Here is a 14,554-nt window from a genome sequence, read left to right on the forward strand (position 1 = left end):
ATTTTGAATAACAGTTTAATTAAACTCCTTTTGAAAAAATAACTTAAAAAATAAATAATTATATTAAAAATAACTTATAAATAAATTATTTTGTATTTGAATTTTTAGTTCTAAAAATTTTTATTTTATAAAAATGTGATAGTAGTATTAAAAAAGAAATTATTTTTCTTAAAACTTTTCTATAAGACATTAATACTACTACTTTTTATAAATCAGAAATTCAAAAAAATTACTTTTAATACTTCGCAAACGGGTCCTAAATAGCTTATAACAGTCTGCAAATCCGCTCTGGCCAATAGACTGACCTTTTTCCACCCTTAACTCTCACCTGCCTACCGTTATGTTATATTGTAACAGGAGATCGTAGTATTATAGAATACTCTCTTAAGCTGCAACGCATGAAAACAGGCACTGTTAAACTTAATTTTGAAGACCAATAGAAATAAGAGAATATTAAAACGACGTTGTGAAACTTGAAAGACACCCTTGTTCTGTAGTTGTTCAACAGAAAAATACGCATTCAAAACATCAATACTTACATAGTTAGCTTCAGAACAGAGTTCAGACAATGCACAAATGATAATAATCGCACAACATCCAAGTATAGCACATTAACAGTTATATAACATCGTTCCTATAGCAAGAGCCCAACATATTAAAATGCTGATGTCCTCATTCATGCAACAACTTATTCATACACTGTAAAAAATAAGTTGTTATCTCACTTCTTCACTTATTGACATAAGACATCCAAGCACCAAGCAACATCCATGAAAGAGCAAATTAGTTTTCAGAACTGTAAGATGTATCCCCTGATGACAAGTCCTCACATCGAAGTCGCTTCAACTCCTCGTAGGCCCATTCAAGTCCAGGGCAGTAATGAAGCGGGGGATTGAATCTGCTATCGTTCATATCAGGTGGCAAGAAAGCTCCGTTCTCAACCAAGAATTTCACAGCATCCCTCCTCCTTTCTTTGGCAGCAATATGGAGTGGTGTCCCTGGTTTAAGAGAAGAAAACATGTATCAATATGAAATATGTAAGATCCCTATATGATAGGTAGATAACTTACAGCCACAAGCACCCTTTGTTCTAGCATCAATGTCAGCACCACGTTCCAGCAGTTCATCCATCACTCCAAGGTGGCCACCTTCAGCAGCAAGGTGAAGAGGGGTCACGCCTTGTGATTTAGGGCCCCATGCAGTCACATTGACATCCATTCCTTCATCAAGAAGTTTTTTTACCTGTTCAAGAACACAATATAAACAGATGCTCTTATGCAACTAAATTGTCAAAACCAAACCCTAGTTTCCCAAATATGAAACAATTATAACTATAAAGAAAGAATCATCCCATGGTTTACAAATGAACAACAGTGGAAGAGAACACAGAAGAGATTCATGCGCTGTAGGAATTAGCAACAAAATTTTTACAATATTCTAAAGGAGTAAGGTCTACTAGACATTTGCATCCACAACACCATGAGAGGAAGCTATCTCCACAAATAGAAGGGTGCAGGTCACAAGACAGCGATTTCACTATTGTACCATACTGAACTAAGGCTTAAACTGTGCACCATCTCCAAACTCAACAGAACATTTATACCCCAAATACTTGTTTTTTCTTTTGAAAAAAAAGCTTAGATCCTTTGCACATGAGATCCTGTAGCTTCCTAGGATTGAGAAACATGTTTCTTACCCCCCCCCCACTCCTCCTCCTCTCTTTTCCAATAAAAAATCCCATCCCTACATACACATATCAAACGGACTCATCATAAACATTAGCTTAAACCTACTTGACTAACAAATTTCTGCCAACAACCATGAACTACTGGTGAATAGTGGGTTTTTGCTTGCAGTGCTCAACAGTCAACCCTGTCATCCTTGGAATTGGTTCCCCCACAACTAAAGAAACTGAACAATTAAATTTAAAATATTTCTCTTCGTACAGCATTCTTATTACCAGGTTTAACAATTTAAGAGAAAAAATCCTATATGAAACCACTTCTGTCCATTCTATGATCACATGAATCATGACTCTTATTCCTCCTTTATAATCTGATGATATCTAAAGTAGAAGTTAGGATGTAACAATGGATGATAATTTTAGCAATAAATCTCAGTTTAAAGAAGTTTCAAGAAAGTACTGATGAGTCAGAAGCCAATACTTGTAGATTGTAATATTCATCCATCATACTACTTCCTTGCTATTTTGACAAGATTCAAGCCTACGGTTCAATCTAACCTGAGCATCATCAAATTCTGTCTACTACTCCTCTCCTTAGTATATGATACAACTGAAAGTACGTAACAAGTACGAAACCAAAAGGTAACAGCTTAACAACAATAAGAATAGGATCATCGGAATCCAAATCCAATCTACCAGCAAATTGAATACCAATCCAAATACATAGCTTCATAAAGCATCCTAACAAAAACAATCATCAATTGTGGGGTGTATCAAACAACCAGGATAACTAAACTTGAGAGTTTAACTAATCTCGTGAAGCTCACATGAGTTTAGGTGAACTTGAATTGTGAATATCTCAATACATCAATTCATAAGAGTAAACCCAAACGTTCAGTAACCTCGCAGACAAATAACTTTGAAGCATCTCATCATGAAGCCTCTCTATTTTTCCTAGGCACCCGAAAACAGAGTCTCACATGATAGAAATTTTGCAGCAACAACAACAACATAAAAGAGGGGTTGATGAAACTGAAGAAACTCACCAGTTTGAGATCACCTTTGCGGGCGCAAACATGAAGAGAAGTCCAACCTCTATCGTCGGTACCAACGCCAGGCCTCAGCATGCGCCTCCTCGACGGGCTTCTCCTGAACAACACTGGCTGCGCCTCCAGCATCTTTTCTCAATCCAACACCCAAAAACGACACCCCAATCCAAATAAAAACGACGATCCAATAAAAAAACCCTAGAATACAAATCCCCAAAACAACTATTCTTTGTTTTCGCGGGAAACAGACAACAAAATCTTGTTCTTTTTTACGTGTTTACATATTAAACGAACGAGAAACGGGAAAACTAACAGAAATCAGAGCAGTAATAGACGTATAAAGGGAGAAATTAGCGAGAGTGATGAGCGACGCAATAGGGATTAAAAGGATTCAAACCAGGACCGAATACGCGAAGGTTCTGAAGGACAAGGACGGAGTTCATGAAGGGAGACGAGTTGATGATCATAATTGATGATGCGAATATTAGGGTTTTTGATGAAGCAAGAGGAGTATTGAGAGTGGAATCAGGGGATTGAGGTGATTAATGGGAATCAGATGAATCCTTTCTTGATTAGGATTAGGGTTGATGGAAACATGGAGATCAGAAGATAGGAAACCCTAGCAAGCAGACGCAGCGTACCGAAGCGATAACAATTGGGCAAAGATATAACGGGTGCGGAATGAACTCGATGATAATTTGTTTCACAATTGTGGCGTGTTAGTAGTTAGTGGGTCAAGGATACAGTGCTCCCTCACATGTTTGGGATCATGTGATGTCCTCAACACTACACCGTTAGATTTGCTTGTAAAGTAATTTTAGTGGTTCAGATTTTATTAGTTAAATTCAATTTTTAAAAGTAAAATAAGATAAATATAGTTTAATGTTTTAAAATTAGGAAAATCGAATTCATAAAAAGACTAAATTTAAAATCAGTTCTACATAGTTTTTTTTTGGAATCGATTTTAAACCACTTATTTTATTAAAATTGTTTGTTTGAATCTTTACTTTAAAATTAGGTAAATTGTGAAATGATTTAGTATATTTATCTTAATTATGATGATTATCTGAATAAGCATGATCAAATTAGTTTTAATTTGGTTGTGGCTTGTGCGGGAAAAAAGAAAGAAAGAGGGGAGGGTGAAAAGGGCAGAAGAGTAATTTAGGTTGTTAACGGATAGGGCGTAGTAATAAAAGACAGGTGGAGAGGAGAGGCATGTGTGGAATGCAAATGGCATCCATTTCCATTTGGAGTTGCAGTTGCAGTTACAATGGATGGAGGTGTAGCGTCGATGATGGAGGTGCGAGACAGGTGGCAGTGACGGTTTCAGCTTCAGGATCTTATTCTCATCAACAGATTACGAGAAGGTCCATGGCGGTTCTGATTTCATCATTGCCTTTCATGACTTCCGTTTTGCTCTCCGATTCGCCAGCACTTGCCAGGGAGAGGCGCAACAAGAAGAACATCCCTCTTGACCAATACATTACTACTCGTTAGTCCTTACCTCACTGCAATTCACATTCCTGATCAATTTGTTAGTTAGAATGAATTAAAATAGTTATTTTGTGATTGTGATTGCGATCGTGATTCAGAGGATGGATTGAAATACTATGATTTGGTGGAAGGGAAAGGTCCAGTGGCTGAAAAGGGATCAACCGTTCAGGTTAGTTAGTTAGTTAGTTAGTTAACTGTTGGAATGTGTCATCAGCATGGTTTCTCTATTTTATTATTGTTGATTGGTGGCATAGTAATTCTTTTTATTTACTGTTCATTGTTTATACTAGTTGTGATCGACAGGTACATTTTGATTGCTTATATCGCGGAATTACCGCGGTATCAAGCCGAGAATCTAAACTTCTTGCTGGAAATCGTATCATTGCTCAGGTAATGTATGTTCTAATCTCAGCTAATTGTTATGTGTTGTTCAGTTTTTGTGCTGATGCAAGGTTGCTTTTGCTTGATGGTATTGAAAGCCATATGAATTTAAGGTGGGAGCTCCACCAGGGAAGGAAAGGAAGCGGGAATTTGTAGACAACCCGAACGGTCTATTCTCTGCACAAGCAGCACCAAAACCTCCACCGGCTATGTACACTATTGTTGAAGGAATGCGTGTTGGTGGAAAGGTGATTCATTTCTTATGCGAGTACAAACTTGGTTTGGTCCCTCAAATTTGATGCACACGACTCAATTTTGTCTCTCAAATTTCAGTTAACCCAATTTAGTCCTCCAGATTTTACGCCGTGTATAAGATTAGTCCTGCGACATGGTAGCGAGTCAATTTCGTTTCAGTGTGACACCTCTCCATATAGCATTCCATTCATAGCGTTGTGGTGGAAATACACTGAGAAACCAACTTTATACACAGTCAAATTTGAAATACCAAATAAGGTCAAATGAGATTTGAGGACCAAATTAAGTCTTTACTCTTCAATTATATTGTTATAGTGTCTCTAATATTTTACAGAGATTGCTTCATCTATCTAATACTGTTAATTGATGCATTGCATTCAGCGAACTGTGATTGTTCCTGCAGAGAGTGGGTATGGTCAAAGGGGAATGAATGAGATTCCGGTAAAAACCCTACCCACTCTTCTTTATGTACCAATGTATGTTATAGTTGGTGAATTAAGCACATGGCTAAAACATTGTTGTTCATGATGTTGCTTGCAGCCTGGAGCTACATTTGAATTAAATGTTGAGCTTTTGCAAATTGTAGATACCTGAAGACCAACAACTTTATCGTTTAGTACTTCTCATGCCTATTCCTTCTCAATTATTACCTTTTTTCTTGGAATAGGGGCGAGAAACCCTATGTCCATTTTTATTGTGAGATTGATGTACTTCCCTTTATCTTTGCCTGCAACTTTAACGTGAACTTATTCTTAGTAACACTTTCACATGCTGCTGCAAAATTATTCCTTATTTGTGGAAGGTATATAATGGCATAAAAACCAAAACAAACTAACATGATCATCTGTGTTGGACTGGGTAGTTTTTGGCATTTAACTAACTACAGATACTAACTTTTATTAACCAAAACCTGCTCAGTCCTCACTCCTCATGGCTCAAATAACTTTTATTTGGCAGGTTTAGACAAACCCCAAAGTGCTTTTTTTATTAACCAAAAAATAGAAAGCACATTCCACATTCCACAATTCAACAGGTTTGTGTTGTTTGTTTCTGGTTCCACTCTCAATTGCACTTTGCTAATGCCATTTGCATACTGCTATGTCTTTGAATTTAGTACACACTATACTTTCTTGAATTATTATAGTAGATTGTATGTTATGCATCTCAATTTGTTGGAAGGGTAGAGATGGTGGAGAGAGAAAATTTATGGTCTCTTGTACTGCAAGTAAGCATTGTGGATCATATTTTAACTATGATTTTGAGTTGCCTGGTGTCAACTGTCAACAATCCACATTACTAACTGTACATAGTTATTGGAAGAAGAGTAATTTCTCAAGTTTATTAATGATACCAATGGAAGTAATGGGACCAAGTGGCTGATGTCTTCTGTTGTGTTGTGTGTCTAGAAAAGAAAAGAACGGCTTTTTTCCGCTTTACTTGTCTTTTTTCTTAATGGTGCACTATATGTTAGAACTCTTGTTTCAGGTTCTTTTTGTGCAGATTAGGGAGAAATATAATTGGACCCTCAAGCAAACTTAAAAGGTAGATGAACTGTGAGATTTGACTTGTAAGAAGAGCAAAGCAGAGCGCTTTTCTACATATTTGTTGTATCCGTCATTTTTATGAAGATCTATTTGCGTGATACTTTGTTAGAAATCATTTGATATCAAATTATCAAGCATTTGGAGCTGTAATTGATATACTTCCGCAATACTTTATCTTATCCAACAAATAGGAATCATTATAATTTATAAATAGGAATTAGATTAGTAGATTTCAAAATAGTTTTAAAAATGCAACAGTAGTTCAAATTTTCAATGAACTAAGTTACGTAGTAATGTATTCGTTTTTGAAAATTTTCTATTCATATAGACTTATTTGGTTATCATTTTAAGTTGGTCAAATTATTGTGGTCGCTGCTAATGAGATAATTGTTAGAATAGTCTTTGTAAAAAATGTTAAACTGAGAAATAAAAATCTGAACGAATGAATGTGATTTTTGATCAGATTATGTCCCCAACTAAAAAATAGTCAAACTGTTTTTATTGGTGAGAAAATGGTGCTGCGAGTATGTCCCTAATTTAATGATGGAGTCATTGGTTTCAAAATTGTCGTTCTTAATTCCTTCTTACATTGTTTTCTTATTTTAAACCCCATTCTTAAAAATTGGCTCTAACCTCTACACTAGCAACTAGTAATGATATCCTAAGTTCTGATAGAAAATAGTGATGAAGACTGAATTTTCGTACACAAAGATAAGAGTCTCATTGACAAAATTTTTGCAGAGAGAAACTTCATAAGTCATAACGGACACCCTTGAATCAACACTAAACTCCATGAAACTCCGAGAATCCATGAGGACATGGTGTCTTATCCTTACTTCTGGTGTGCCTACCACTTCATCTTCATGTAGGACAATACTAATCTTATTCGAGTGCATGCAATTTGATCCAGTTGATCCAGCCTATTTGACCAGACTAGAGTTGACAACTCAATCCGCAACAGGTTAGGTTGAGAGTAGAGCTGATTGAGCTGCTAATACCCGTGTGCGGATTTAAATTTAATGCTATTTTATTTACTCGTACCTGTAATATATTATAGTATATAATTAAAAATTATTATACATGTATAATGAAATTGATGGAGGTTAAATTCATATCCTCTCTCTTTTGTAATTTTAAGATGAATTTTGTTGTTTTTAATTTTAATATGAACTTAATTTTGTATTTTATTTTTTATTAGTATGTTTATGAATTATAGAATGATTAAATATTGTGCTTACATCGATTTATTATGGATAGTGTTACCTATTATTATATCTATTCAAGTGGTAGTGAATTGTTAGACTTTTGTTCTTGCTTTATCTGATAATCTAGTTGACGAAAAGTGAAAAGATCTTTGGAAAATTATTGATCAGCAACTCGTCTCCTCAACGAGAGATGGTTAGAGAAAAAAAAAAGATAAATTACATTATTAAATCAATTGAAACTCAAAATTACATAATTATAAGTTATAACAATTAAAATTTGCTTACATGCATGTTTTAGAGTTAAAACCCTACCACTCCTAACGATTTATATAAAAAAAAAATTACACACGCATATAAGCAAAACTTAATTGTTACAATTATATAATTTTGAGTCTCAACTAATTTAATAATATAATTTGTCCCAAAAAAAAATTCTTAAAGTTCATTTTCTTCCAATTGATAAATGTTTACCTTTTAGTTTTAATTTACTTTATGCACCTCTTCCAGCAAAAAAAAATATTTCTTTTGCAAAAGAAATCCTTTAAATTTAAACCGTAAATCAGTTTTTAAATTAATTATTATGTATTTATATAAATATATTTATTTTTGATATATATTTTATATTTTAATATATATATTATTCATAAAAAATTTAAATATTCTTAAAATATCAATATCATAATAATTTTAATTTAATATATTATAATTATTTATAAAATTTATTGCTAAAATTACTAAAACATCCATATTCCAAGAATACTTAAAGTTCTTCCTAAACTAAACAAAGTTACTAGCTCTCGTGTGTGAATGCAAAAGACTCTGGCTCTTCATAAACATCAATGTGGAGACCGTGAAATGTCAATCATTCCTATCTTGTCGACAAAGAAAAATTGGTAAAGCATAAAGGAGGAGGAAAAGGAGCTTTTTATTTTTTTATTTATCTATTTCTTTTCTCTAGCATCAAATTTCTGCTTTACCACTCCAAATCTCCAGTTCCTTGGTTTGGTTTCGATTAAAAGCAGAAAACCCTAATCCTAAACGTCGTGGTAGCAGAGAGATCAATGTTCGGTGGCGAGGACGCCCGAGCGGCTCGCCTGGCCATGGTGGCGCCGCCGCAGCCGCAGATGTTGAACCCGGCGACATCGTCGGTGATTTCCGGCGAGATATCGCCGACGACGGCAGGGAGAGAGGAGAGGGTTCCGGCACAGCCGCAGTGGAGCCAGCAGGAGACGAGAGAGTTCATAGCGATACGCGCGGAGCTTGAGAGGGACTTCACTGCATCGAAGCGGAACAAGACGCTTTGGGAGGTTGTGAGCTCCAAGATGAGGGAGAGAGGCTTCAGGAGGAGCCCCGAACAGTGCAAATGCAAGTGGAAGAACCTCGTTAATCGCTATAAGGTGTGGCTCTATCTCATCGATTTGTGTTTGCATTTTTTTATTGGATTTCATTTCATTGTTTTACTCGAATTTTCACTTTTATGTTTTCGACCTACTTGAGCAAGCTTAGATTTTAGGGTTAGAAATTTGGGGCCTTCTGATATACATGTTTCTGTTGTTGGTTACATCGTGATATTCTTTGTGCTTCTTGTGTGCGTTTTTAAGATGCCCTTATTCCTCTGAGTTTATGTTAATGTTAAAGCTAGTTTTTTTACGAAATTTCATACAATGAATCCTAAATGTACCCCTAATGGACTAGTATTTTGTTAGTTATTTATGACCTGATTTTGCAAACAGGAGCGATGATATCTCCACCAGCCTTGTGTGGCATTGGCATTTCTTTTTCCCATAGAGAAGAATTAAGGAACTGCGGAATATTATGTTATGGTTATTTTGGGAAAATGAGTGTGAAATTTGGAATACCGAATTGCATAGTGCTTCATATTTATGAACCTTTATATACAGAAGTAATTTGGTTTAGAGTGTGCTTGGTGGAGTTTATAAATAGGAGGAAGAGGAACAACCAGCGCTACTATAAACCTTTATATGCCGAATTAATTGGTTAAGAGTGTTCTTCGTGGAGTTTAAAAATTAGAGGAAGGGAAGAATAATAATCAGCAATTAATGCATTTAGATGTATTTTATCTATCTCTCTCTAGTAAATTTTGCCACACATTTAATTGTTATATGCTACTTTAAAGATGGAATTGTTGGTCTCTAGTGTGCTGTATGCTCTCTTTTACCTGTCAAAATGATGTGTATTGTTGGATATGCAAGAAAATTGTGTCACTGAAAATGCAGAAGAAAGGCCATATCTTTAAGCTGGGAGCGGTCATTTCCTTTATTGCATGTAATCATCTATTGATATTGTGCAGGGAAAAGAGACATCTGATCCAGAGCATAGTAGGCAATGTCCATTTTTCGAAGAATTGCATGCAGTATTTACTGAAAGAGCACGTAATATGCAACGACTGCATCTAGAATCTGAGGCTCGTTCAGCTCAAACAAAGAAAGGGGTGAAAAGGTCAAGTGGAGAACGGTCCTCAGAAGAGTACTCTGAAGATGACGAGGAGGTAGAAGATGACAGTGAAGAGGAGAAGCCTTCTAGAAGCAATGCTCGTAAAAGGAAAGTTGACAAAACTGATAAGTCTTCAAAGGCAAACAATCCATCAAATACTTTCAGTAATACTGCTAGTAATATTCAGGAAATGCTCAATGAATTTTTCCAGCAGCAGCTAAGGATGGAGATGCAATGGAGGGAAATGATGGATAGGCGTGCCCAAGAAAGACAGCTTTTTGAGCAGGAATGGAGGCACACAATGGAGAAACTTGAGAGGGAGAGATTAATGATTGAACAGACATGGAGGGAGCGGGAAGAACAGAGGAGAATGAGGGAAGAGAGCCGGGCAGAGAGGAGGGATGCTTTGTTGACAACTCTTTTGAACAAACTCATACATGAATCTAACTAAATGTGGTAACTGACTTGAACAGTTAGTTTCAGTTAATTATTTGATGCTTTCATTAATTATATGTTTAGCCAAGGTTAAGCCAACTTTGATAGTGGCTTTTGGTTACAATAGAGAATCTTGGAAAGGAAAAATCGAATGGGTATAGTGGATATATTGAATATTATAGGAGTAATATGAACTGAAAATTGATACAAACAGATTGTGTATGGACTATGGACAGTTGCTGTAACCAAGTCAAGGTGCGGATTATAGCTGTTTGTATGATTTTTGGTATATTCATTAATTAAGAAAAGAAAAAAGGAAAGAAATCTTCTTACTTCGTTGTATGAAATGAGATCTGTGTTTGCGAATAAATTTCATCATCAGTGATCACGAGAAGACAGGTCCTTTTTGGTTTGACCTCATCTATTTTCACATCATGATACAACCGATTTAAAGAGCGAGTATAATAAAGTGTTCAGCAGAGATGGTTTTAGATTGTAACCTATATTTAGTGGCCGTAGATAGTATCTGTTTCTAAAATCTGTCACCAGGTGAAACGAATAACAAAATTTGTTGAAAAAACTTCTGACCTCACAGTGAAGCACAAACGATACGATTGGCATTAATGGAAGAACAGATAATAGGTTAAAAAATACATAATTCTCTAGTACCCAAAAAATTAAGAACCTTAGTCATTAGATTACTTTTGTATGATAGATGAAAATGCCAACAAAAGTTGACCTGTAACTCCCAGGTTCATATTAGGTTTCGCAAGAGAAGAGAACGAGAAATTGACAAATTCTAGGTATGATTTTGAGTTTGTGCAAAGGGATGTTACTTAATGCAATGTTGCAGAGCGGCTTCAGTTAGCCTGCACTGGTACAAGCTGATAATATTCTCGTCTCCATTAGAATCAGTTTTGAACACCCTTAGCTTTATGATCTTACAACAAAGCATATTAACAAAAATGTAATTAAAACAGGTTGCAATTTGGCTTAGGTGCAGGAATTACATTTAAATCACGGAGGCACACAGAGCAACATTCATTTTTCTTTCTTTGGAACTTCCATACTAATTTTGTTTAGAAGAAATCATTAGCTTGACTCGGGAGGTTTCTCCTTTGGGTGTTTGGAGCCATAATGATCAACAAGCTGGTTTTGATTTGCAAGCTGAGTCTGAAAAAACAAATTGAAACAACATTATCAATAATCCTAATACAGACACACATAGTTCTAATGACATATTTACGGGTGCAAAAGAAACCACAAAAGCATCCAGAGTTAACAGACCACCACTGTCAAACACTTTTTCTTTGCTGCTTACCACTCTCAAACACTAAACATATATGATTTACTTAAAACCCAACAGAAAGACAATGAATAATTCACTGTATAAGACATCTAGTACTTGCAATTACCAGCCAATTTTCGCTAGACAGCAACCTATCTTCTTAAATATGAGTAATTTTTAATTTAGAAAGGAACGTTAAGCCAGATGTCGTAACTGTATGCTCATAAGAATTAAAAGTTGTTCTAATAACTGGATATGGTGACTAATCTGAACCTAGCTAATTGCTAAATGTTAGTGATTCTCTTAGCCACTTGTATAGTTCTCAGGCTAAACGCCATATTGCTGTTGCAGCTGTGCCTATCTCCCCATACATAAACTTGTAGACTCATTGAGAATACATACATGATTTGAACAACAGATATATACATGACATACAATGCACACCACATATTATTAGCATTTCAACAACATGAATTCATACAGAAATATTAATCGGCTTTTGTTTCCCTGTATTTCAGCACTATATGATCTTTATCGTATAATAATGATATTTGAATTTTGGCTAGTTGTTAGCTCAAGTAAATGTGCCATTTAAAGCATAGAACATAAAGGCTTAGTCTCTTCTGATTTATTGCTAACTTCCACTCTTAGAAGTTTGCACATCATAACCCCTGCTTGAAGACTATGCATAGCTTACATACATACTTTCATTCATATCAAAACAACACCACCACCACCAAAGCCTTATCCCATTAGGAGGGGATGGCTTATCTCATTAATATCAATACAGCTTGTAAGTTGTAATTTATTCTTCTGTGGAGATGCTTCCGTTTTAAAAAATAAGTATAGGAATCAACCCCTGAAACTTCCACACTCTATCAATATTTTGTTTTGCTTTTTCAATAAATAGTTACCCATACAAAAGCAAATTGGATAGCAAACCCAACAAATCCATTTCAAAACTAACTCTTTAAATTTAAGCCTATATATAATGTAACATTTCACCAACATATCAACAAATAAAGGCATAATAAGTGAGCGAAAGATAAGTATATAAAGACAAAACACTTGCACGCAGATTGTTTTGACATCCACACTAACAGTTGCCCAGTAAAATGCCTTGTAATAAACATTATTGCAACCCTTTTGCTTTCTCTTATAAAACACACTTGCATTCTCATTCCATGCATTTCAGTATTTATGAGCACCCATTAGCTAAATTATACCATGAACCATGAATTGGAAGCTGCCAAGAATAACAAAGCCAACATTCGAAGGAAGACAGACAGAAGGGAAAGGCTTGAAGAGTAAAAACGATTCGCTTCCACTTTACCCACCAAGCCAACCTCTTCCCTTTCGTCCCTTCCAAAATCCAATCTCCCAAACACACCCTTAAGGCTACTACTTGGATGAGATTATCAACCTAATTAGTAATATTTGAAACACAAACACTTGATGAAGATGAAAATTCGAGTTTCATGCAGTTAATAAGGCCTTCCCATATTTACGATCTCTCCATATGAATGACCTAAGAACCAATTACTAATAGAATCAAACAGAACGCTATCGTAAAAATCAAACATAATAGAGCAAAAGACGGATCTGATTATCGATGCCATAACCGAAAACCTCAATTAGAAAGAGAATAAAACAAGGAATAAAAGAGAAGTTAAAGAAGAGAAAGGGAAATTGAGAAGACCTTGCAGATGGGGCAAACAACTTTGAGGCCAACGGCTCTGGCCTCAAGCTGAGAACCCTTAGCCTTCTGATTCTTCTCGGCGTTACGCTTCTGTGCTTCGATCTTCTGCTTCCCTCGCGTCATCGATGGGATTGTGAGTAGTGTGACGTGTGAAGTGTGGCGATAAAATGATGATCGAGAAGAACGAAAGGAAGAAAGGCGAGGACCAACGCAGAAATACGAAGAAGAATGGGAGAGAACGCTACGTGGGACCCTCTCTCTCTTTCCTTCGGACTTTCTGTGGGGCCCTCCCTCGTGGCTACCAAAATTACAATATTTTCGAAAAGAAAAACCATTCAGGAATTATGCATGACTGCATGTCCGCTTTTTATTTTTAACATGGAGGAAGGTGTGGAGTGATATAGCGTTATAGAAAATAGAGGTATTTTTTTTGTACGTGGTGTTAGGAAGCTGAAATCAGGTCGAGGAATTTAGAGCAAATAATTCGGACAATTTAATTAGAGGTGATTTATAAAAAAATATTTTTTTAATAAAATTTAGAGGGTCCGTTTTGTTTTAAAAAAAATCTAAAAATGGAGGTCCGTTTTCATTTAAAGGAAAAATAAAAAAAAAAAACAAAAATTGTAAACGAAAGTCAGTTAAAAAAAAAGTGTAAACGGAGGGTCCAATTTAATTTTAAATAAAAAAAAAAAACAAAAACTAATCGGACTGTTCGATTTTTTTCTGTCTCACACCTGTGTCTAACACCTGTATACACCATAATCAAGCACAACTCACACACTCCTCCAATATAAACAAAAATAGCCCTGCATCACATTGTAAAAAAAAAATAATAATAAATACCGAGACTCATCCTTGAAAAATTTCAGGTTAAAAATTATTTTTGTCCGACAATTTAATTCTTATATTGATTTAAAGAAATACGAATTTATTTTTAGAATGTATTTTTTGAAAAGTTAATTGTTTTATTATAAAATTTATTAGAGATTTATTTGTCCAATAAATACATAAAAAATTAATTTAAAATAATTGAGGGACTAATTTGCCTGATAAAAATAATTTTTAA

At 35.2% G+C, this 14,554-nt stretch overlaps 4 protein-coding genes across 4 annotated transcripts; 2 read left to right on the forward strand and 2 right to left on the reverse strand.

The window, feature by feature from the left end:
* Nucleotides 1-464: 464 nt before the first annotated feature.
* On the reverse strand, nucleotides 465-3,469 carry LOC107642425 (phytochrome-interacting ankyrin-repeat protein 1). The gene is made up of 3 exons (XM_016345776.3): nucleotides 2,731-3,469; nucleotides 1,071-1,242; nucleotides 465-998 (listed from the first exon to the last, which is right to left on the reverse strand). Exons 1-3 carry the CDS (start codon nucleotides 2,860-2,862, stop codon nucleotides 784-786), a joined length of 519 nt encoding a protein of 172 aa, XP_016201262.1. The 5' UTR covers nucleotides 2,863-3,469; the 3' UTR covers nucleotides 465-783.
* Nucleotides 3,470-3,933: 464 nt separating this feature from the next.
* Nucleotides 3,934-6,595, forward strand: LOC107642427 (FKBP-like peptidyl-prolyl cis-trans isomerase family protein). The gene is made up of 6 exons (XM_016345778.3): nucleotides 3,934-4,225; nucleotides 4,326-4,396; nucleotides 4,531-4,617; nucleotides 4,707-4,856; nucleotides 5,245-5,304; nucleotides 5,404-6,595. The coding sequence occupies exons 1-6, from the start codon at nucleotides 3,949-3,951 to the stop codon at nucleotides 5,455-5,457; spliced, it is 699 nt and encodes a 232-aa protein (XP_016201264.1). The 5' UTR covers nucleotides 3,934-3,948; the 3' UTR covers nucleotides 5,458-6,595.
* A 1,776-nt stretch (nucleotides 6,596-8,371) lies between these two features.
* LOC107642428 (trihelix transcription factor GT-3b) lies at nucleotides 8,372-10,780 on the forward strand. The gene is made up of 3 exons (XM_016345779.3): nucleotides 8,372-8,505; nucleotides 8,666-9,009; nucleotides 9,924-10,780. The coding sequence occupies exons 2-3, from the start codon at nucleotides 8,674-8,676 to the stop codon at nucleotides 10,515-10,517; spliced, it is 930 nt and encodes a 309-aa protein (XP_016201265.1). The 5' UTR covers nucleotides 8,372-8,505; nucleotides 8,666-8,673; the 3' UTR covers nucleotides 10,518-10,780.
* Nucleotides 10,781-11,310: 530 nt separating this feature from the next.
* Nucleotides 11,311-13,717, reverse strand: LOC148563203 (uncharacterized). Its single transcript, XM_088488394.1, has 2 exons — nucleotides 13,489-13,717; nucleotides 11,311-11,674 (listed from the first exon to the last, which is right to left on the reverse strand). Exons 1-2 carry the CDS (start codon nucleotides 13,609-13,611, stop codon nucleotides 11,594-11,596), a joined length of 204 nt encoding a protein of 67 aa, XP_088344520.1. The 5' UTR covers nucleotides 13,612-13,717; the 3' UTR covers nucleotides 11,311-11,593.
* Nucleotides 13,718-14,554: the final 837 nt, after the last annotated feature.

This window comes from Arachis ipaensis, chromosome B5 (genome assembly GCF_059453495.1).
Source record: "Arachis ipaensis isolate K30076 ecotype BB chromosome B5, ASM5945349v1, whole genome shotgun sequence".
Classification (NCBI taxonomy): Eukaryota; Viridiplantae; Streptophyta; class Magnoliopsida; order Fabales; family Fabaceae; genus Arachis; species Arachis ipaensis.

Bases quoted from the DNA above. Each gene is read 5' to 3' on its own strand.
- LOC107642425 (XM_016345776.3), bottom strand. From the start codon at position 2,862: ATGCTGGAGGCGCAGCCAGTGTTGTTCAGGAGAAGCCCGTCGAGGAGG. The intron at 1,243-2,730 runs GTGAGTTTCTTC...GTTCTTGAACAG, and splicing joins GCAAAGGTGATCTCAAACTG to GTAAAAAAACTTCTTGATGA. The intron at 999-1,070 runs GTAAGTTATCTA...CTCTTAAACCAG, and splicing joins AACAAAGGGTGCTTGTGGCT to GGACACCACTCCATATTGCT.
- LOC107642427 (XM_016345778.3), top strand. From the start codon at position 3,949: ATGTGTGGAATGCAAATGGCATCCATTTCCATTTGGAGTTGCAGTTGC. The intron at 4,226-4,325 runs GTTAGTCCTTAC...ATCGTGATTCAG, and splicing joins TGACCAATACATTACTACTC to AGGATGGATTGAAATACTAT. The intron at 4,397-4,530 runs GTTAGTTAGTTA...TGTGATCGACAG, and splicing joins AAAAGGGATCAACCGTTCAG to GTACATTTTGATTGCTTATA.
- LOC107642428 (XM_016345779.3), top strand. From the start codon at position 8,674: ATGTTCGGTGGCGAGGACGCCCGAGCGGCTCGCCTGGCCATGGTGGCG. The intron at 9,010-9,923 runs GTGTGGCTCTAT...GATATTGTGCAG, and splicing joins ACCTCGTTAATCGCTATAAG to GGAAAAGAGACATCTGATCC.
- LOC148563203 (XM_088488394.1), bottom strand. From the start codon at position 13,611: ATGACGCGAGGGAAGCAGAAGATCGAAGCACAGAAGCGTAACGCCGAG. The intron at 11,675-13,488 runs GTCTTCTCAATT...TTGTTTTTTCAG, and splicing joins TTGTTTGCCCCATCTGCAAG to ACTCAGCTTGCAAATCAAAA.